At 40.4% G+C, this 24,066-nt stretch overlaps 1 protein-coding gene across 3 annotated transcripts in view; it reads left to right on the plus strand.

Moving 5' to 3' along the window:
• Positions 1-24,066, plus strand: part of OGDHL (oxoglutarate dehydrogenase L) — a 59,864-nt gene that overhangs the window by 32,162 nt on the left and 3,636 nt on the right. For all 3 annotated transcript variants that reach the window (XM_083439949.1, XM_083439950.1, XM_083439948.1), the window contains exons 15-22: positions 2,033-2,183; positions 5,456-5,583; positions 16,681-16,859; positions 18,106-18,177; positions 19,067-19,192; positions 19,747-19,819; positions 20,390-20,553; positions 23,070-23,224. In XM_083439949.1, the coding sequence (XP_083296075.1) occupies positions 2,033-2,183; positions 5,456-5,583; positions 16,681-16,859; positions 18,106-18,177; positions 19,067-19,192; positions 19,747-19,819; positions 20,390-20,553; positions 23,070-23,224 (1,048 nt within the window). The remainder of the gene's footprint in view (positions 1-2,032; positions 2,184-5,455; positions 5,584-16,680; positions 16,860-18,105; positions 18,178-19,066; positions 19,193-19,746; positions 19,820-20,389; positions 20,554-23,069; positions 23,225-24,066) is intronic.

Below are 24,066 nucleotides of genomic sequence, written 5' to 3' on the forward strand. Positions count from 1 at the left end.
GCTAGCTGAATGCTGATTCTCTCTGTCCTGAATTTGAAATGCCGTCTGTTTCCTGAACAGAAGAAACTTCTTCCCTTTCATATCCCTTTCCATTAAAAAGTAGGGTTTGATGTACATACTACAAATGCACAGCATTACCAGCTAGGAGGTTGTATGTTTCTCTTTTTTGTTTAGGCTTAATGCTCGTACAAGCAACATTAATGAGCTTTGCTAATTATTATTTTCAGCCTCATTGAATTGAAGCAATCATGAGTTTATTGTTAACTTCAGTGGTCTGGCAAACATTGTGCAAAGGACTAGGGAAGTTGTGGCACTTGAATTAGTGTTAAATTAATAGTACTTGTATTTATGTGAGGGGCTGATTGACTGTAAAGCCATGTTATATGTCCTTGAGGAATTACTGTGGATTGACTGATCTTTGGCTGTTTAGCTCTCCATATGATTCATGATGGTGCTACTTTAGTTGTATGTTTATATTTCTCCATGTGAAAACTGATGTTGTTTCAACTGATGCTTTGCACAACACTTAAAAGTGATGAAAATGTAGAAGAAAAGGTGGACGTTGGGAAGAGGTTGGAAAGAGAGAGGTTCTCAAGGGGATCAACAAGATTTGAGGGATTACATCTCATTGTTAAAAATGCCTCTGCAGAGATTTTTGCCTCTGGAGGCAAGAGCTAGCAAATTACATTTGCTGCATGGTCTGTAACCTGCATTGATTCATTCTCTAACGTGGGTCTGTAAAGTCACATTATGAGCTGTGTGAGATTTGAATAATGTTTTGATGATCACATCTGTCTTTCTTTTATTTATTTTCCTTCCTCTGAGATTGATCAACAGGGGTTGTTTTATACAATTAAAATTCCTGAGAAGTTATTACAGCAAAGCTTTCAATTACACATCTTCAATGTTTTGTTTTCAAGTGGCATGTAATTAACATACACTTTCTTATTAAATCAAAATATCATTATTCATTAGTAAGTATCTGGAGAAACCCTTATATACAAAGTGTAGCTTCTGGTTCTGTCCTCTGTTGCTATGCATTGATGTGTAAATATTTTATTAAATATGCACACATGTTCCCGAAACACTGAAAAGTAACACGGTGCTTAGAGTGAACCATCTGCTGGGTGCCTCTAATTTTTAATAGGCAATTGTTAGGTAGATATGGATTTGATGTATCAACCATACTACAGTTTTGAAATTGCTTCATTCATAAAATAAATATTGCTTGCCAAAATCATTCAGCAAAATCTTATTCATGAAACAGCACAGCTAGCTATGCAAGACTTTTCATGAATAAGACAGAAACTTTGCCTGTCATAAAAATATTGAATTAGGCAAGGATTTGCTTATTTCATGAATGAAGCTGAGAATGTGGTTAATTCATGTATTAGACAGAGCTATTCGGCTATATTATTTCATGAATAAAGCAAGTTCACTCATATATACATTGAAGGGTTTTGAATAACTAAAAAGTGGAACAGAAAGCAGAACGGCTTCGATATTGGAACTTGTTTATGTAAGGGAGTATAAGTTTTCCAAGCCTTCAGTCTTAATCTAGTAACATTCTTAAAAAGAAATATGCTAATAACTTGAGGTGTAAAAGTATACCATCGTTGATGGATACAATAAAAGAGGTATTCAGTTTTAGTGTGATTAGCAAGCAGGAATTGTGATAGTTAAAAGTTTACCTATGGAGCAGTGTAGGTGGAGAGATAAAATATTAATACCAAGAAGAGAAATATCTGGAGCTTAATTGTGTGAAATGTTATCAATATAAGGACAATGAACTTGTGGTTGAATTGAATTGTCTGGATTGTGAATGACTAGTAGAAGCATTCAGAAGGGAGGAAAGTCAAAAAGACATTCAGGTGAGGTCACCATTTAGTTATCAGTATTTTGCTCTCTTGGTTGTGTTTCCTTAGCACTCCAGTCTTCATCTTGGGAATGGAGACATGTATTGGTATCCTGATAACTTTTTTTGTTAATTGCAGCCAGTAATTCTTCTTTTCTCCTCCTCCTCCCCACTTAGGACTTTCTCGAATTTTGAGAAGTCGACAGGAAATGACAAAGAACCGAGTTGTCGACTGGGCCTTGGGGGAATACATGGCTTTTGGGTCTTTGTTGAAGGAAGGTATCCATGTCCGACTTAGTGGGCAGGATGTAGAAAGGGGCACTTTCAGGTGAGTTGTATAATACAGCTGCTGCTCATCTGGTAGAAAATATCATACAGATTTTGCTGTGAGTTAATTCTAAACTGGGTCGCTCTGAGGGATGGATATCTTGCTGTTTGTAACAGGTAACATGTTAAATGCTATAGGGGAATGCACATGTAATTGCATGAGGTAGTTGAGTATGAACATGAATTTGAATTAAGAAGCAATTGCAAAAACTCGGGAAGAAGTGTTAGGGAGAGCTACTGCGATGGTGGAAGGAAAGAGATCAGGCAAAGAAAAACAGGTATATAAACAGCATAAAAGGGTAGGTGAACTAACTGGGGTAGAGACTCCCAAAACAGCACACTGAGCATGCTGACTTGCTGTCTTGGTTTACATCAGAGTGGCCAAGAGGGGGGTCTTGTCATTTGAGCAGCCCATGACCTCCATATATGCTGCCCAGGCTTGTGTCCTGGAGAGATCACTCAGGTGCTACTAACACAGCAAAAACAACACGGGAGACAGAGGTTAAGAGTTACCGGTATCTGTAGCCACAGCAGGCGCTGTGATTCTCTGGAAGTTTGGCTCCACCCCCGGAGGTGCTTTCCATTGTCTCTCGAGACAGACGGATGCCAACGACAAAATGTTGCAGGGTGAAAGATTCGAGTGGGAAGGAGAATGAAATTGAATGACAGGAATGTGGAACAGGGACACGTCACACTGCAATCTTTTGTCTCAGCACATAGCAATCACAAAATACAATCATAATGCCGCAGTAATTAAAATTATTTGATTTTATATGATAGCAAACCTGTTTACTGAGAACCTATCCTTAGATAGCCAAAACAGCACCATCCATACTGAAGACTGGATATATCAGCTGTTGTAGGGGAGTTCTAAGATTTGCAGATGGGGGGAAACTTTGGGGGGGGGGACTAAGATCAGGGGGAAACCCTAAAAGCTGGGAGGAGTATACTCAGTGACCGCAGAACCCTGAGTGTCTTTTTGTGGGAGGAAGGATAATAAAAGTGGGGGAGGGGAAATAGACTGGTATGTCCAAACTATGGCATTGGTTGGCTAGAACCCATGAACAAAGAGCACTTCATGTGCTGCAATAGATCCCATTTGGACCCACTGAATTTTTTTTTCTCTTTCAGTGTGCTCGTGCAAGTTGGAAGATTTTTGACTTTTAGAGCCAATCTGTACATTGTTTGGATCAATGACCTGTTAGACTGAAGTGAGCTACAACACTTCAGACTGCATATGGGAGATCGGGGACTAAATATAGGAGAACGTGCTTTTTTTTTAATGGTTACCCACAAAGGAAGTCACTGAATGTGGCAGACTAGCTTATCCGAGTGAATGCTACAGTAAACCCTTTGGTGTGCTTGGTTTGGTGGGCAGGTTTTGGTTTTCAAAAAAACAGGACACCTCTCCTTGCTTCCGAAAACCATATGGTCTCGAATCCCACCATATTTGCCTACCGTCCTTTGCTACACGATGCGTAGATCGTTTGCTACAGGGGTTTTATGGGCAAACGGGTTGACAAAAATGGCCACCTCCCTTGCACTTCTGTAGTTGTCGCGTTTTAACCTCCGGCATACCGTTGGTTCCGGTTTTACGATATTAACTAGTTTCTATTTAGAGTGGTGAACGGTTCTTGCTAAGATGCTTTAGAAGAACAGAATTTCTGCTTGCAATTTGTTCAGCTTCGGCGGGCGTGCACCGCAGAATAGCTATTATCAGGGTAATAGCCCTTCTTCCTTTAGTGGTTGTAGAGCTTGAACATATTGGTGTGTTTCACTCAGTTAGTCTTGCTCAGGGAGTTAATGGATTACAGTAATTACTTCAGTCATCTCTGTTTTGATAATGTTCCTTGGTGCACCATTCTAATGCTGATTAATGGAGCTCTAGAGGGCACTAAGCAGTGAGCCGATGAAGGGTGGGCAACCAGGACCGGAGGATGCAGCTCTTTCAAGACTTGAACCTGAGAGTGCTCAAGGAGCTGAAAGCCGGTGCACAATACAGGCTGCACATGACTCAAGGCACGAGGAACAGAATTTCACAGCTAATTATAATTTGAGCGAAAGCAGCCCTGTTGTGTAATGGCTTCCACACTTCATATTTTATGGGGTGTAACTGCATGCCACTAAAAGCTTCATGCATCGCGCAGCAACAATTGCAAAGTTATCTGCAGCAGCGTCAGCCTGTTGTCAGAAGTGAATACTAGAGATATTGAAGAGCTTTAATTTAAAATAACAGTAATGCTTAATCCCTTGCGACTGCCCAGATGCAGTGAACGGTAGCTTCCATACTGGAGGCCGCTGTTGATTTTTTATAACTTTAGCCGTAGCTTTAATCTTTCCAAACGTGTGGAAAATAATATGAGACTTTGTGTAATGGGAAAGGGTGTGAACTGAGAAATACCTGATTCAAATCTACTTTGAATGGCCTTGGAGAAGCCATCATCTCCCAGTCTCTCTCTTTTTGTAAGGGCTACGTTGTATTTATTTATTTTAATATATATTTTTAACTAAATTTTCTGATTTACAGTTTAGAATATTCATTTAAACAACCTTAACGTATCAATGACTTTCCTCTTCTCTTTCCATGGTTCATTTTGCATAACATAAATCTCTGCATATTTTACATAAACTAAACCATTCAGTACAGTCATACCTTGGATCCCAAACACCTTGCAAGTCAAACGTTTTGGCTCCTGAATGCTGCAAACGCAGAAGTGAGTGTTCCGGTTTGGGAATGTTCTTTGGAACCCGAACGTCCTACAGGGCTTCCGTGGCTTCCAGGAGCTTCCTGTAGCCAATCAGAAGCCGTGTTTGGTTTCTGAACAAATGGACTTCCGGAACAGATTCCATTTGACTTCCAGGGTATACCTGTATTCCATTATTTCATCCATCAAAACTTACGTACACTGTTGAAAACTCCTCCCCACCATATATTCAGTAAACATTTTCCAATCTTCTTTAAATTTATGTTCCTCTTGTTCTCTTATTCTATAAGTTAGGTCCGCAAGCTGCGCATATTCCATGAGTTTAAGTTGCCATTCTTCTTTAGTTGGGACCTCCCTCGCTTTCCATTTGGGGGCTAACACCATCTCCCAGTCTCAGTCCTCAGCCTGCAAATGGCTATAATACTGAGCTGCCTTGCTGGGTGATTGTTGTAATAATTGCGAAGACTCCGAACATTCGAAAAGTGTTCTGTGTGTGCTCTTGCCACGGTTTCCTCTTCTAAAAGTATCTTTTCTTAAAACGTCATTGTGTTTTTAAAAATCTTTGTAGCCATCGCCACCATGTGCTCCATGATCAAGATGTTGACAAGGGGACCTGTGTTCCTATGAATCATCTGTGGGAGCAGCAAGCCCCTTATACCGTATGCAATAGCTCCCTTTCAGAATATGGGGTCTTGGGTAAGTTTGGCAGTTTTTTTATTGGATTACTTGAGTACATTGAGATTGTATAGAACTACATACCATACTTTTCCGTGTATTAGACGAGGGATTTTTACTCTAAAATAAAGTTTAAAATTGGGGGGGGGGGGGTCCGTCTTATACATGATAAATAACAAGATTAAAGATGAAAAAAATATTTCTTAATAATTCCAGTGGCACCTTTAAGATCAACTAAATATAAGCTTTCAGGGCATGAGATTTCATGTGTAATACACACTTCAGATATTCTGAAGCGGGGGTCACGTCAACCTTATAACTGCGGATGACTGTTATGGCAGTTGGTTCCACAGGGAAGGGCAAGGGATTTTTAAAGGGATAGATGACCAAAATTGGCCTCAGGATGTATAATGGGACATGAATCCAATATCTCTATTCAGACCAGGTCTCTCCATAGGCCTCTCCATGTCATATACATGAATAGTGCAGAGGGGGGATGGGTGATTGGTTGCAGCCGCCGGCAGGATCTTGCGATTGGGTAAGTGAGTGGTTTCTGCTGCAAGGGCTGTTTTTTATTGGCTGCTGCTTTGTCAATTTGGTGTGCGTTGCTTGCGATTCTTAGTGTTTGTCAGTTGGGTGACAACTCTGGGCCATCTCCCCCCATTTTCTTTAATTTTACTCCCCTAAAATAGGTGGTGTCTTATACATGGGGGTGTCTTATAGACGAAAAAATACGGTAGCTTCGCTTATTAGGGTCAGCAGTGCTTTGAATTTATCCGAATCTATACACTTAGACCTTTGTCTTTTAAAACTGTGACCTCCCTTTTCGGATAAACAAGCAAATGGATTATTTTTGCAATATGCTTGTCAATATTGGGCTCCATGTGGATTAAAACTAACACTAAAACTAAAAAAATTTCATTCACTTTAGCACGGGTTTCTTTATCATTGAAGGTTAGGGAAATGAACTTTCTGCATTCCTTCTGACTGCAAGTCATTTTAAATAGTAATTAGGGAAGGAAATTTGACTGCGAGGCAATGTTTTTGAGAATTACCACTTTGAAAGAGAGAGAAATTATTAATGTTCCAATATGCATATAGACCAATAGCATCTGATCCAGGAATTCCTGCTTTGTTTTTCTAAATTCATCCCATCATAAGCACAACTCCAAAAAGAGAGAGAAGAATTAAGCCCTGAACTTGAACTTCCATTTGCGTAAACAAGCAAAATGATTCTGTCATTTTAGGAATTCCCATTAGTGTCTTAGATTGCAGCTAATTAAGTAAAAATGAATTGAATAGCCCTGCATGATGAAGCTTCAAATTGTTTTTCTGGCAGGTGCACAAGCAGGGAGCTGGCACCTGTTCAGAGCTGCGAGTCAGTGCTGAGTTATTATTGAACCACTAAAGAGCACTAAGTGTATAATAGTTCTACCAAAATGTTATTCTTGCTGGACTAATTTGCCACAGTGTACCATACTGTGCCATACTCTGCAGTGTAAAAGAGCATTTTTGGGAAAAGGAAGAATTATGTTAAAGATTATGGAGAAAAAAACATCTTGTTTAGCTTGCATTCCTTCACTGTAAACTGGCTTCATCACTTATTTTGTAATTTTAATGATGGGGATTCTGTAGACAGTGCCAGCCTTGTATTTTGGCAGTTATCAACTTGCCCATGCTAAATAGCAGCTGCTCCTGTTTAAACATATGTGGCAAACTGCCCGGAAAACATCTAGGTAGTGCCACAAAAACATAGCACAGCATTTTAGTTTTCTTCCCCATATTGAAAATGCAACCATTTTTTTCCTTCCGCAATTACTGTTAGAAAGAATCTTAAAACCTAATGGCAGTCACCTCCTTATTGGTCTTCATTGAGAAATATAGGAGCAGATCTGTTCAGAAAAGTGAAGAAGTGCTACATTGCCATTTCAAAGCACTTTGGGTGTTTTCTTCTTTGTTTTAAATCCCAGCCTGAGAACCCTTGACTAATGACAAATCATGTTGCATTAAACTGCATCTTAATTAATTTTAATTGAAAGACTCTTGCTCTTTCTGACAGTCACGCAACTTGCTATCAGGGAGAAGGGGGAGAGATAGCATAATATGAAGTGCAAGCTGACGCTGCGTCTCAACACCTCTGTCTGTCAGAGTGACACATGAAAACAAAGAGGAGAGGCACCAAAAATTGGGCTGATCGCTGTTTCCTCATCTGATGATTCTGCTATCTGAAGTTCTCCAGATAACAACATAATATTTGTACCATCATTGGACTCCACCTTTAGACGTTTTCTACTAAAGAACACTTGCACTTATAAAACCCCAAATTATTTTAATAAAGTGTACTCATCTGTTAGTTAAACCCATCATGATCCAGAAATGACTTCCTTCTTTGTACACTATCAATTCCTGTCCATATACACATACCACCAATGTATTGCTTCATCCTTAATGTCACCTCCCACCTGAAGGTCAAACTAAAATATGTTTGCTTTAGATTTTTGATTCATAGAATCATAGAATCATAGAGCTGGAAGAGACCACAAGGGCCATCGAGTCCAACCCCCTGCCAAGCAGGAAACACCATCAGAGCACTTCTGACATATGGTTGTCAAGCCTCTGCTTAAAGATTTGTGGGGTTCCAGCCCCTCTTTTTGGAATAACTGGGTTGAGACCAGTTTGATGAGACCCTAAGCTACTGAAAGTAATGGTACCCTCTATATGTCCAGCTCCCCTTTGTCAACAACAAATTGTCGCTGGTTTTTTTTGCGTTGAATATATGCTATATGGTAATTTATGGACCTAATAGGTATCTAAAGCCATTTGCACATAACAAATAGGAGCCTACACAACACAAAACACTGTTGCTGTATGTAAGTTTTATTTTATTTGTTTTTCATCTTATATTTTGGAAATGTACATCCTGGGGTTTTTCCCCTTTAATTTTTTTGGGGGCCCCCAAGAGAGTGGGGCCCTAAGCTATAGCTTGTTTAGCCTATACGTAAATCCAGCGCTGGTTGAGACCAATTGCCACAAGTGACTTTCCACATGTGGAATTGTTTCTTAAAACTGTTCCTGTAAATAAAACCACCAGCACCTTACTAGTAAGGTCAAGGACACATTCCTGTGTTGTGGAATTATTACGACTTGGGAGACCTGCCCTATCACTGGAAATCATAAGGGAGAAAGCAGCTGTTAGTCTGTCTTTTATGGTATTGCTTAATTTAGTGGTTTTTGACAGTGTGCTGTTATAGTAGAGTTAGGAGAAAGGAATTAATGTATTGTCAGTTTGAAGACACAATTTAAATCTACAGGGCAATCTTTAAGATAACCAGAATATAAGTATTGAAATCTTTTATGTGTACTTCAGTAGGATCTTTGACTGAGATTAAACTAGTTTCCATTTTTATCTTGACAAAGCCTGATTTCCCTATTCTAATATAGTAGCATGTGTGTGAATAAGGCTTGAACAAATGAGCCATCTTGGGTGTTTCCTCATCCATGTCACCCAATCTGTAGAAAAAGTCTTTGAATGCTTGTTTAAAAATAGAATTGGACTCAAACCTATCCAGGAAAGCCTATTTAGCTTCTCCCTTTATTTAAAGAATACCTTAGGGAACTTGCAAGAAGAGTTATAAAAGATTGTCACTATTTCAGCAGATGATGACACAGCATGACAATTAGGATGGTTTTGTTTTTTTATAAATAAATTTGTCTTGTTGGAAATGAGTATTAATACCATGAAAGAGTATGAATCTCTGTCAGAGAATCAGTAGTACAGACACCTTGAATGAAAGGTTAGAAAGCTAGTATGTCGTGCTTTCTAACTTTTTGGCAGAGGGAAACATAGAAACGTGTTTACAGATGGGTTCTTCACGGAGTTCAGCACCACAGAAACCAAAGCAATTTATTGACATACCTTCATCAAGATGTGGCTGAATGTCTTGAATACAATTAGCATCAGGATAGCACATAAAAATTCACATCCTCTGCAAATGAAGTCTGTTTGTGCATTCATGGATGGACATTATAAGTGCCACATTCCTGCACATATTCAGACTATTCAGCATATTTGCCTGGCATCAGGAATGTTACTCTGGGTTGCAAAGTTGTCATTTTGCCCTCGTTCGCAGCCTCTTCTGATAGACATCTAGCACAGGACTGAGGGAAACCTCCAACCTGAGGGCAGGATGCACCTCCAACTTTTAATTAATTTCTGTTCCAGGAATTTTGAGAGACCCCTTGAACATTGAGGTTGGTGGGTAAAGCAGTTTGTCAAGGCCAAGCCAGTGTAAAAGGCAAGGACTTGTTCCAGTAGTGTCTAGGAGGAAGTTGAACAGTGCTGTTGAAGAAGGCAGCTCTGGACCAAGACTGGCCTTGGGGGGAAACAGAGGGAAAATGGAGAAGGAAGAGGTTGAGAAGCCACCATTTTTGTATGCGTGAAAGAGCCAAGAGGCCAAAAGTATGCAGAGCTGGCACTGTTAGACAGTGGCTCAACCATCCCATTACCTCCCATCTGGTGCTCACTATGACAGTCGCCATCGACTGGGAGGTCTGCTTGCTCCACCCATCATGAGGTCAGGCAGTCATCATCATCATCATCATCATCATTTATTATTTATACCCTGCCCATCTGGCTGGGTTTCCAACAAAAGATTAAAAATACATTAAAACATCAGTCATTAAAAACTTCCCTAATCAGGGAAGTTGGCGGGTAAATAAATAAATAAACACAGACGCTGCAGCCAAGAGCGTAAAGCAGAATCTGCGTAAGTCAAATGTGTCCAAGATGCAATCTTATTTTATGGTGTATCTGTTTATTTACTGTATTCAGACTAGATATTTTTTAAAAAATAATAATTTTTATGAGTATAAAAATATGACAATACAATTATACACCTTAATATTTAAAGATTCCTCCGAATCTCTATACTTCCCGCCTTCCCTGGCATGGGTCCTATTGTCAACCCTTTCAACTGCATATTATTCAGTAGTCCATATTTTATATCAATGCATTGTGTCCATAGTATTTGCTACATTGCAAGTGTTACTGCAATCCTGCTAACGTTTTCATCTGCTTACAGTGGTCTCCAAGATAAATTATAAAATTTCCCCACTCTTTGTTAAAGTTTTGGTCTTCTTGGTCCCTGAGCTTCCCGGTCAGTTTTGCCATTTTGGCATAATCCAACCGTTTAATTTGCCATTCTTCTCTGGTAGGGACTTTGTCTTCTTTCCATCTCTGGGCTAGCAACATCCGTGCTGCTGTCATCATGTACATAAAAAGTCTTTTCTGCTCCTTTGGAATGTCAGCACCCACAATTCCTAGTAGAAAAGCCTCTGTTTTTTAAAATAAAAGTAAAAATAAAAGACCACAACATACGATAAAAGGTGCCTTCTTTTTCTTTACATTTCCAGCAGATATTTGTACCTGTCTTATACAAACTAGATTTTTTTTAAAGCCTACAATCCACTTAATAAAGACAATTAGTGGAAAACTTGTGTGTGGCCCAGGATTGATTTTTTTTCTTCTGTAGAACAGTGGTGCTTGGTGGGGGGGGGGGAAAGACCCCCCCACCCTTGATGTAAGGCAGTAACTATATGCATTTGAGTGGATTTTGTAGAAATCTACAGGTACCAAATACACATTTTAATTATGATGCATATGGCTGCAACGTTCTAATGGCAGTGGACCTCCTTGTTGTCAAGCTTGCGTTGCCCATCTTGATATACATTCTGTGAAATAAAACAGACCTCAAATTCCCACAGGCGCATTACCCTTGGCTACATTCTGCAGTCCCCACAGTATAAATCACAAATGACAAGTACATGAGACCTGTCAGTGACTGCTTGCTGGTGGGTTTGAAGTGGTAGCCTACTGTGTGCAGAGCATATCAAGAGCCAAGTTGCCCTCCTCTGGTCAGCAGGAGTTTCAGAGTTCACAAAACTTTCCTAATTAAAGGTAAGAATGTAAATTCTTATCACAGCTAGAAACGGAGTCTAGAGACTTCATTCTGTGCTTATTAATAACTTCTCCCTAGGTTGCCTCATATATTTGCAAATGGTACTCTTGGGGGTAAAATTACTCCAGCTACCTGAATATAGTAAATTTGACAGATAGATTGCATAGATAATTGCAATTGTAATTTCTATGGGTTTTGAGTTTCGTAATTGTTTTATTTGTATGTCGCTTTTCCGCAAAGAGAATCATGCTCAAAGCGGCTTACCACAAAGAAATCGGGAAAACATCTCAAAATCAATCATCACTAGCATGATTTCATAATAACTAGAACGGTTTCAGCACTATAAACATAACAAGATTACATTAATTACATTACACCTCCTGGCGGTAGCCAGAATAACACCTTGGTTCTATAAGTCCCTCTCAGTCCCACCCTGAATCTGCTTCTTATAAGGCTTTCAAAGGCAGAGGGTCAGGTACTGAGAAGCACCTTTGCCATAATGTTGCTCGTGAATAGACCTTTAGATACAGAGTTTTGAGTAGATTGTTAGATTCTGAATTCTCAGCTTTCAAAGTATTTTCCATAATTATAGATCATGTTCCCCAGTTTGTAGTTTTGTTTTGTTTTTGAAATACAGAAATCACAAATGAACACTTAGATTTAGGGCAACTCAAAACATCACACTTGTTGAAAATAACACTGATGTTTCCTGCAGCACATAAGTAATTCTTTAAAAAGATGTAATATGCGCAGCTGCCCTCAGTAATTGTGAAACTGCAATTACTTCATCTCAGACTTACGCATGTATATAGTGACATGGAAATGGGAACGATAATTTTACAGAAAGGTAAAAGGTGTCTTTCACAACACAGTGACTAAAATTTAATAAAATAGTTTCTTAGTAACCTTGTTCACATAACTAGATTTACATTTCAGCAGCCAATTGTATATTCCACACACTTCAGCTTTTGTCGCATCCAGCTCTACCTTTCAGCAAAAAACAGTAAAATTTTCCAACCAATTTTATTTAATTGTATTTCTTAGCTGCTTTCTCTGCCCAGAGATGCTCAGAGTGGCATGCAGCAGTCCAGTTTATAATACAACTGTGTAAGTTAATTAGACAAAAAGCATTTAAAAGCACAATTTAAAATCAGTAATGAAAAGCAAACTAACAGCATGTGAACTAGAAAAAGAAGACATGCTGAACATTTGAACTTTTTGGTTCACGCAAGTATGATGAAAACTTTTACCAGCTGGAAGAACTGAAGGTTTCACCTAAGTAATGAAAGGTACTTCTTTCATTTTATGCAGTTGTGGTTGTATTTTATAATGTAAGTGTTCAGTCTTCATGTCTTCAGAAAAAGAAATCCTGAAAAACAAGCCTGCAAAATGCAGCTGCAAAAGTGTTCCCTTAGGACTTACATTTACCAGATGCCGTTGCATGCTTTGAATGGCTTCAGTAAATAAATGTCTGTGAATTATACACTTTGATCAAGCTTGGTACGCCAGACTTTGCCCCTCTTTCACATTTCCTCCAAACCCATTTCAGCTTCTGTGCTGTCCATTGCGTTCTAACCTAACCTAGCTACCGAAACCTATTTCCAACCTTCCTCATCTGAATCCCTTATTCTTGGTCACAGATTCATGGAATTGGTCAGTTGGAAGGGATCCCAAGGATCATCCAGTCCAACCCCCTGCAATGCAGCAATCTTTTCCCCCCAACGTGGGTCTCGAACCCACAACCCTGAGTCTTAAGAGTCTCAAGCTCTACCAGCTGAGCCATTCCTAACCTCTGTTTCACTATTGACTAACTACTGTCTTTTCCGTTCAGTATCCTGGTATCCTTTTCACAATCTGTGCTTTTCTCTTTCTTGTATTCTCCTGATGAGAAATTTCCTTGATGGATTCCCATCTTTAAGACAGGTCCAAGCAGCTACTGCCTTCTAGTAGTGTGACTATGTGGAACTCTCTTTTCTTCGTTCAATTCCATATGAAGCGCCAATAAGGAGTTCAGGGTTTGAGTTAGTGCAAATTCAATATTCTGGAGAACATCCAATACCTTATGGTTATTTGCAAACATTTCCCTGCTTTATTTTTACCATAGACTCAAAAACAGCACCTTAAACTTTGTACTGGACTAGCCATACAACAGGGGTCCCCAACGTTTTTGAGCCTGTGCTCACAATTAGAAATCTAAAACCATTGTAGGTACCCCAAGGTACTCGTTTCCCAGAGTGGAAATTGGTGATGCTCATAATCTTCCTCCAGACGAAACACATACACCCACCCCCAAAAACATACGGACAAAAAACAGGCAACACCCACCAGAAAAAGGCAGCTGCCTCACAAAAAAAAAGACAAAAGCATTAATCAGAATAAATTGGGAGGGGCAGGAAGCCTCAAGGGACACAGGGTGAAGGGTTCCAGCCGTTTAGCAAACCGTTATGAAAGTTTGATACTTTAGAATGTGCAAAGAAGGTTTCATTTATAATTTCCAAATCTGCCCAGTCTCCCCTTCTCTCTTAAGTTTTCGCAGCACTTAAATTGTAAGGTGTTTTTATTATTATTTTCTGTGCAGCAGAGAATTTAAAAAATGAATTGTGTATTGCTTTGTAACGATTTGTTGGGTCTCTGGACCGTAATAAAGATTGATTGATTGATTGATTGAATGAATTTTAAAATGGACCATACAGATAAATACAACATGTTTCAGAGCACAGCCTCATCAGATGATTTTTTTTTAAAAAAAGAATATATCTAAATGTTTACTTTAAACAGTGTATTTTTTTATTGTTGTTGAAAGGGACAATCTTGTTTTAAGCACTATGTATTAACAGTGCGCCTAACTGCAAATCTGCTTGTCCCCCTCTTCCTGAATTGCTTTGGCGGTTTGGATAGGAGCAGGTAATGGGATATATTCAGAGAAATTATCTGGGAGATCAGGGAACCTCAACCCAACACCTTTCCTGCTAGAAACTGCATAGGGCAATATTATTGAATCCTATTCTTGAGTTATCTTATCTACCAGTGCTGTTGTGGCATCGGTACCCACCATTACTTGAGTGCATACCTCACATTCAGGAAGAGAGCAAGAATTGCCATTCTTAACAATCCTGGAAGCAAGCAGTCAAGAATGAATATTGCTTTTGCCAGCTGACTGGCTGCACAGCTGGTGATGGTTTTTAACCTCTCTTGAGAACAGAGATTCATATGACATGCTGGGTACCCATTCAGTAAGGTGGCATTTGCACATATTAATCCGTGGATTAGATCTAAAGAGCCTCAAGGTATAAAATAGGGTTGCCAGATTTCAAAAAGTGAAAATCTGGACACAAACGTTGTTGAGCTTTTTGTTTTGCCTGAAGTTTTTTGAGTTATTTTAAAGGAAATTCACCAAAATCTACACTCCCAACATGGGCTGCCATATGTCCGGAGTTTCCCGGACATTTCAGCTATTTCCCCCCAGAAGCTGTTTTCAACTGCCAAGTCCCATCTATGTCTGGGAAATTGCAGACGTATAAAAAGGTAAAGGGACCCCAACCATTAGGTCCAGTCGTAACCAACTCTGGGGTTGCGGCGCTCATCTCGCTTTATGGGCCGAGGGAGCAGGTGTACAGCTTTGGGTCATGTGGCCAGCATGACTAAGCCGCTTCTGGTGAACCAGAACAGTGCACGAAAACGCCATTTACCTTCCCGCTGGAGCGGTACCTATTTATCTACTTGCACTTTGACGTGCTTTCAAACTGCTAGGTTGGCAGGAGCAGGGACCGAGCAACGGGAGCTCACCCTGTCGCGGGGATTCAAACCGCCGACCTTCTGATCGGCAAGCCCTAGGCTCTGTGGTTTAACCCACAGCGCCACCCACATCCCATACAGACGTATAGCAGCCCTATAAACATGTATATATATCTTCTTTGAGGGCAGGACTGTTTCTGCATATAGAACTGTAGGTTTTTTTATCCATTTGAATGGATCGCATGCCCCAATCAAAGAAGGGACCAGAAACTGCCTTTTCCAGATTCCTTAAGCGTATGTGATTTGCCTCAGTAACGTCACACGAGAGTCTCCTACAGGGTGCAATGCATTTCTAGATATCATACCGGTAAATTATCGACCATTCTGCTCACTTGACATCAGTCCATCTGATGTATGTTGATGATTAGGGCTACATGGCATCATTTAAAGTTGCTGCAGGAATATTTGTCCTCATGCCAATCCAATGACCTATTTAAATGCAAATGATCCTGGGAAAGGGGGTAACATGAGGGGCAAAAGGGGGAGGAGGCATTTTGTCTAACAGGCACTATTATCTGGAAGCAGTGAAATAAATAAATAAGACCCTGGAGTCAAGGTGGGTCATTAAAAGAGAAACTAGGTTAATATTATATTTAATTATGTTTCTATGAACTCTCTGGCTCTGCTTGAAATCTTGTATTTTGAAACAGCACAACAAAGCAGCATTGTGATTACAGCTATTAAAGCAATTTACCGTCAATCTGCCTTAGCTGAGTTGCTGGGCAAGAACTATGATACTTTAGTTTTTAGTAAATTCTTGTTCCATTTTTACCCATTATTTAATGCCCTAATTCCTACCACGGAAGTAAGATTTTGCTATATGGTCGACCACAACACATACAAACTACACAGAGGGGAAAATTTTATTCGCTTCCTACGAGAATCCCATATAACATTCCAGACGGACCCAATCGTGTTTGCTGTATGTCAGATTTTAGGAAATATTGCAACATCACTGCGCTGTAAGCTATAACATGTTAAGTATAATGGAAGTGGCACAACCTATCTTGCCACAACCACTCCAGATTTTTGAAATGCTACCCAAGCCGTTCTGGTATTTGCTTTTTTATTGCAGAATATGGTTTTCTTAGGCCTCATTTTTCCTTTTCATTAGTCGTTTGTGATAGTTCCGAAGACTGAGATGCACAAAGTTGTATTGAATCAGTTTTTGACATAGATGTTTTGTATATTCGTATATACTGAAAGTTTCTAATTCTTGGATGTATAAGAGGCACAGTCCTAATTTACTTCATTCTGTAACGCCATTCTGTAATTCGGCTTCAGGATTTATTCTCAATACATTTTGTATAGTCATAACAGAATATAGTGTGTACTGATAATATATTTCCTCTTTCCCCCCTCTTAGGTTTTGAACTTGGCTTTGCTATGTCAAGTCCCAATGCCCTCGTGTGCTGGGAGGCTCAGTTTGGTGACTTCCACAATACAGCACAGTGCATCATTGATCAATTTATCAGCTCAGGACAGGCTAAGTGGGTTCGTCACAACGGGATTGTCCTGCTTTTGCCTCATGGAATGGAAGGAATGGTAGGGCTTCCATTGATCAGAATAATAGTTCCCTGTGTGCAACTAATTTCACAATTATAGCTCTCTAATATTTATTTAAATAAGAAGAAGGAATTGCTGTTACAGATGTGTATCAGTGGGTATATCCCAAAGAACAAACGTGTAATGATTGAAAGAGAGAATAGCCCTCCCCCAATGCATATAGTGGTTAAAAGGTAAAGGTGCCCCTGCCTGTACGGGCCAGTCTTGACAGACTCTAGGGTTGTGTGCTCATCTCACTCTAGAGGCCGGGAGCCAGCGCTGTCCGAAGACACTTCCGGGTCACGTGGCCAGCTTGACAAGCTGCATCTGGTGAGCCAGCGCAGCACACGGAACACCGTTTACCTTCCCGCTGGTAAGCGGTCCCTATTTATCTACTTGCACCTGGGGGTGCTTTCGAACTGCTAGGTTGGCAGGCGCTGGGACCGAATGACGGGAGTGCACCCCGCCGCAGGGATTCGAACCGCCGACCATACGATTGGCAAGTCCTAGGCGCTGAGGCTTTACCCACAGCACCACCCGCGTCCCACACGCATATAGTGGTTAGTTAAAAGTAAAAGGAGATGTGGTCTAAACCACTGAGCCCCTTGGGCTTGCCGATCAGAAGGTTAGCGATTCGAATCCCCACGATGGGGTGAGCTCCTGGTGCTCTGCCCCAGCTCCTGCCAACCTAGCATTTTGAAAGCACTCCAGTGCAAGTAGATAAATAAGTACCGGTGTGGTGGGAAGGTAAATGGCATTTCCACGCATTCTGGTTTCCGTCACGGTGTCTCGTTGCACCAGAAGCGGTTTAGTCATGCTGGCCACATGACCTGGAAAGCTGTCTGTGGACAAATGCCGGCTCCATCGGCCTGAAAGCGAGATGAGCACCGTAACCCCATAGTCGCCTTTGACTGGACTTAACTGTCTAGGGGTCCTTTACCTTTTACTTAATGATTAATCCTGTGCATTTGTACTTGGAAATAAATTCCACTGCATTCAATGAGGTTCAACATCTGAGTAATAGTGTGCACTTATAAGGTGCTCCATTTATACAATAAACATAGTCAGCCGTATATTAAACCTATGTCAGAGAGGGTGGTTACAAAGGCTACACACAACCACTTCTATCAAACCAACTAAATTCACATCATCCTGCCCAGTATGGAAATTAATGACAATTATATTTAGGATCTATATTCTTCCAAGGCATGCCAACTTGTTTTTCTTTACATGATGTGATTCTCAGGGCCCAGAGCATTCTTCAGCCAGGCCAGAGAGATTCCTTCAGATGTGTAATGATGATCCTGATGCCTTTCCAGTAAGTATATATATATATTTCCTTCCTACCCAGTCATCTCTCTTCAGGCACCACCTCTAATAATATTAACATTCACATTCACATCAACATCATCATCAGCAACAACAACATTTATTTATTGATACATACATACATACCCTGCCCCTCTGGCTGGGATTCCACAGCCACTCTGGGTGGCTCCCAACAGAATATTAAAAACATGATAAAACATCAAACATTAAAAACTTAGCTAAACAAGGCTGCCTTCAGATGTCTTCTAAAAGTCAGTTAGTTGTTTATTTCCTTGACATCTGATGGGAGGGCGTTCCACAGGGTGGGTGCTAGTACTGAGTATATTATTATTATTATTAATCTCATTCCCACCCCATTTTCCTTCAGCATGGGACATGTGTGGCAGGCTACGTCACACACTTTGTAAGCCCTGCAGACGGAAAGTCCTGTGTTCAACGACGCTGCAGCTCCCGTAGGCCCCATATCTGAGAGTCACCAGAGTGTTCCTTGGCATTGCTGGACCAGGTTGCAGCCCTTGCCGGGAGGGTCCAAAACAAATAGGGGGGAAGGCTGTTTCAGGACAGAAACAGTTGTGGACACTTTCCTTCCTCTGCTGGAGACTGTGGAGAAGCCTGCTGCTGCTGCTCCTGCTGCCTAAGCTGTGTCGTGTCATTCACTGCCTATTGTTGTGTCATTCACCACTACTATGGTTAAACCAAGTCATGTGTACATTCAGTGTAGCACAGCTGCAGGATGACTGGGGAGAAGGAAATCTGCCACATTCTCCATCCAGAGTCACATATTCACAAATTCACACCAAGCCGTTATTCGGCTTAGCAAGATGTGCAAACCAGGCTATTGGCTTCCTTTCTAATGCCCATAATCTGCCTTTGTTCAGGAATTTGATGACGATTTTGCAGTTTCCCAACTCTATGAATGCAACTGGATTGTGGTGAACTGTTCAACTCCAGCCAGTTACTTCCATGTCCTCCGAAGGCAGCTCTTGTTGCCATTTAGGAAACCTGTAAGTACTGACATTTAGTGCTTTTGTACTAATTAAAAGTATTTCGGTCTTTTCTGTAAAAAAATAATGAAGTATGGATGATAGAAGACTAGGCCTGTACTGTAGAAAGTGGGTTTAAATTCAATTATAGTTAAAAATTTAAAGAGCCCAATTGCTTATTTTAGGGAACTTCTAGAATATTCAAAATTGTTTCAGAAAGTCATAATGCAATTTGTTTAGATATAGCCATGCCACACAACAAACCCCTGCCCCACTGAGACAAACTATTTCGGCTAATGGTGGACTACTTTGTCCATTACTGATTTATGTAACGTACTTTTTAGACATCAGAGGGATTAGGGCAGGCAGAGGCATCCAAGGACAGCAAAGTGCTCATATCTCCATGAATTTTATTAAAACTTAAGACCCTTTAGATAGGGGTACTTCTACCCTAGTTCATCTCCAGGCACTGAACCCATTCCTTTTTTGTATGGAAACCAAATTCTTTGCTAGTGTGAAGTAATCTGACTCAATAAAGGCAACATTTTACAGTTGTTATACTGCCTATTTTACAGCTGATTATTTTCACACCAAAGTCCTTGCTGAGACATCCTGAAGCAAAATCCAGCTTTGATGAAATGGTGTCAGGTAGGTTCACTTATGTACGTTTTGTTTTGAAACATGCCTTACATTACATTGTTGGCATGGGAGTACTGCGTTTGTGGCATGGAGACCCTTCCATGGGAAGAAAATAGCAAAAACACAGTAGAATAGCTGCAAATGGATCCGCAATTGCTGGGGGAACTTATTTGTGATGTCTACTTGTCAGCCAAGATAGGGTGCTCAAGGTCTTCACTGATAAAAAGCAAATCTCGTATTTTTTCTAAAAATTATAATAGTTATAACAATGATTGTTGTTCCTCTGCCTGTTCAGAATATTATTGAATTTAAGAATTACAGAACCAATACAAGTACATGAGAGTTAGGAAAAATTGCCACTGAGAACCAGTTGTGTTTCATGAAGGGAGTCATTTTCTCTGTGTAATTACTGAGAGTGGCAGTATCCCTAAGTTATGGTGAGACTGGAAACTATGGAAGGAGGGAAAGAAGGCTTTGTAATCCAAGGAATATACCAAAAATTACTTCTATTTTTGAGAAATCCTCTAGGGTTGATCAGACTAGGCACCTTGTATTAAAACACCTTTGTTGCACATCTAGGTACCAGCTTCAGGCGTGTGATCCCTGAAGAAGGACCTGCAGCTGAAGCTCCTGGGGAGGTCAAGCGGGTGATTTTCTGTACTGGGAAGGTATACTATGATCTTGTTAGAGAGAGAAAGAACCAGGATTTGGAGAAGGAGGTGGCTATAACCAGATTGGAACAGGTAAAGCAAAGAGAGAGAACTTGGTGTGCACATTATTTTTAAAATGTACATGCCTGTGAAGTACACATAATAACCTTTCTCATACTGAATCTGTTGTTAATCTGATATGAGGTACACACATGGTGGAAGTTGCTCCCCATACCAGTCATCACATGGAAGCAGCCTAAGGTCTAAATAGCTTACTGTTGCAGAAGATAAGGCTCTGTAAAACAGTTCTGGACATAGATACAGACAAATACAGATACAAAGTATCTCTGTTGCTCCATATAATACTGAACAAGCAACACCAACAGACTGAGGACCGACAGACCAACTAATAGACTGCTGAGTTGACATGCATTAATCACAGATATAGTTGGGGCACTGGGCCGTTACCATCGCAACTGACTCGGCTGACTGTGCACCTGAAATTAGCTCATCCATGGGGTGATTTAACTCAGGAAGGAAATTAACCCTATCTCATGTCCAGTTACTTCAGCAAAATCAGACTAATGGTTCATCTAGTTCACTACTGCCTTACACAGATTAGTAGCATCTCTTCAGGGTTTAAGCAGGGAGTCTGTCCCAAGTCTACCTGATGACGTGGCAGATTGAACAAGGCGCCTTAAACCTAGACATGTAAACCAAATGTTGTGCCATTAATAATAATAATAACAACAATAATAATAATAATTTATTATTTATACCCCGCCCATCTGGCTGAGTTTCCCCAGCCACTCTGGGTGGCTTCCAATCAAATGTTAAGAACAGTACAGCATTAAATATTAAAAACTTCCCTGAACTTCCCTTCAGATGTCTTTTAAAGATAGGATAGCTGCTTATTTCCTTCACATCTGATGGGAGGGTGTTCCACAGGGCAGTTGCCACTACCGAGAAGGCCCTCTGTCTGGTTCCCTGTAACCTCACTTCTCGCAGTGAGGGAACCGCCAGAAGGCCCTCAGCACTGGATCTCAGTGTCCGGGCTGAACGATGTGGGTGGAGACGCTCCTTCAGGTATACAGGACCGAGGCCGTTTAGGGCGACAGCCCATCCTGTTGACACTTTTTGGTTTCAAAGTAACAAAAACTTGAAGTTCTGTTTTTAAAAAAAGAGGGGGGGGGAGAAACACAAGGTGTTTTGATTTGGTGAATGGAGCATAAGATTATGTAGAATAACTGGACTGGAATCTTACCTGATGGGAATTGACTAGGTTGACTTCTGCAAATTATGAATCCCGTTCTGTATTTATAAAATGTGAATACTTAGTGATCTGCTGCCTTCACAAGGGTATTCTAATGCTGCTTTTCACAAGTGATGCTTAAAACTGTTTTCCCATTTCCTTCATCTGAAAATGAAAAAAAAATACTATATTGACCAAAATGAACATTTGATTTTAAAAATGGTAGTTTCCCACTTTCTGCCTTCTCAACATTAACAGGTAGTGCATTGCAAATGAAAGTGCTTTTGGCATCACTTTTGATCTGAGGATTCTTGTGATGAGGATTCTCAAGATGACATCCAAACACCTCATGCCATTGTGACACGCTTTTGGTTCCTTTTGATGTGAGCAAGAATGTATCTAAGTCCAAGAATAACAGTAGGATTACTCAACAAATGTAGTGCCTGGGCAGAATATATCATTTGCAGAAAGCAACATGCTCTTTTCTTCGCTGTGACTGTATTGTATAATTCTTTTTAACCATTTTTTTTTTTAAAAAAAACCCCAGCAATGTCATATATACTCATATTGGTAAATTTTCATATGTCCATATTAACTAGTTGGATTCTGCCCCATGTATAAAAAGGTAAACACAGTTAAGACTCATTGATCTAAAATGAAAGTTTAAACATGGTCAGTGCCACTCTTTTGCTAAGACAATGAGACCTGAAAGTGCTTAGCTTTGACTAGATTGTGTCTATAAGTATTCATGTGAGTGAAATAAAAAGTACATTTATGATGAAAGTGGCAGTACATGTATTGTCTGTCAAACAAATGACAGTACTCGCACCACCTTCAGAAATTTGCAGCAGAAGTGAAATACACACAACTCTCAACTTTCTTGGGAATAGCCTGTAAAGCCAAAATCAGATTTAGTCAAAAAAAATTGGGTTCAGTGGAGGGTTGGATTGCCAAAGTCTTTTTCCTTATATGCCCATCCGCTCCCTTGTACATTTCCTTGTATGCCCATCTTCTCTGCTCTCCTCCTCCTCCTCCTCCTCCTCCTCTTCTTCTTCTTCTTCTTCTGTTACATTTTTTTGTGAAGCACGTAAACTAGCACAAAATTGCTAGTTACCTGCATATACTTGCTAGCTGTTCTTGCCGTCACCATTGTAACTGTTGTGTGTGGGTCAGATCGGGATATTAGAACATTCCTTACATACTAATTTGGAGAGATTCCTTTTTTGAAATGTGCCACACTCACTGGGCGCGGTAGACAATATTCCTCATGTATTTGAGGAATAAAGATGTGTCGGCTGTGTGCGCAGTGGGGACCTGTTACCATGCCAGAAATTTCTATATTTCCATTTCCTTCTAGATCTCCCCTTTCCCTTTCGACTTGCTAAAATCGGAAATTGAGAAGTATGCTAAAGCTGATCTTGTCTGGTGTCAAGAAGAACACAAGAACATAGGCTACTACGACTACGTCAAACCTCGTTTCCGCACCATTGTGAACCATATTCGACCCATATGGTAGGATGCTTGCAGCGGCTTTCTTTTCATTCAGGGCTGCTGCCCCCTTTTGTTTTTGTTTTTGCTTTTGGTGCATTGCCAAGAACATATGAATTAAGAAGTTGAAGATGAAGCCTTGATATTTCCGTCTGGGCTGCTGGGCTGTACTCTGGCTGGCAGTGGCTTCAGTGACAACTTTTCCTAGCCAGGCTTCCTGGGATAAAAAATGGAGATGCTGGACCTGGCCTGGGACCTGCTGCATGCAGAGCACTGCCTATGTCCCTTTTGTAGGCTGCGTCTCTGCCACTTTCAGATATACCATACTTTTCCGTCTATAAGATGCCCCCATGTATAAAACTATTTTGGGGAACCCAAAATTAAGAAAATGGGGGGAGGTGGCACAGAGATGTTGAGCTTTTTTTGTGGAGGATTGCCCAAAGTTGTTGAATTTTTTTTGGGGGGGGGGGAAGTTACCCAGGGTTGTTGAGCTTTTTTGGGGGGGGGGGTTGTCGAAAATCACTCACCCGCACGCATCGCAAAATCCACTTCCCACAAAGAAATAAAGAAAATATTAAGAATATCATATAGTAAAAGGCCAGAGGCATTTCTTTTAGGAATTTTAAATGACAATATTCCAAAAGACAAAACTAAACAACGTCTGAATCCTGGTGGCGAAGTACTGGAAAGGAAATCAGTTACCCACTAGGGGAGAGTGGTTATGTAAGCTTTCAGAATACTTAGAATTAGCCAAATTGACAGACATAATAAGACAAAAACCAAAAAGTGAAGTAAAAAAAAGAATGGGAGTGCCTAAATGAATACCTCAAAAGTCAAGGTTCGAGGACAGAAATCTGGCTGAGTCT

This window comes from Podarcis tiliguerta (assembly GCF_965153285.1).
Source record: "Podarcis tiliguerta genome assembly, chromosome: 5".
Taxonomy (NCBI): domain Eukaryota; kingdom Metazoa; phylum Chordata; class Lepidosauria; order Squamata; family Lacertidae; genus Podarcis; species Podarcis tiliguerta.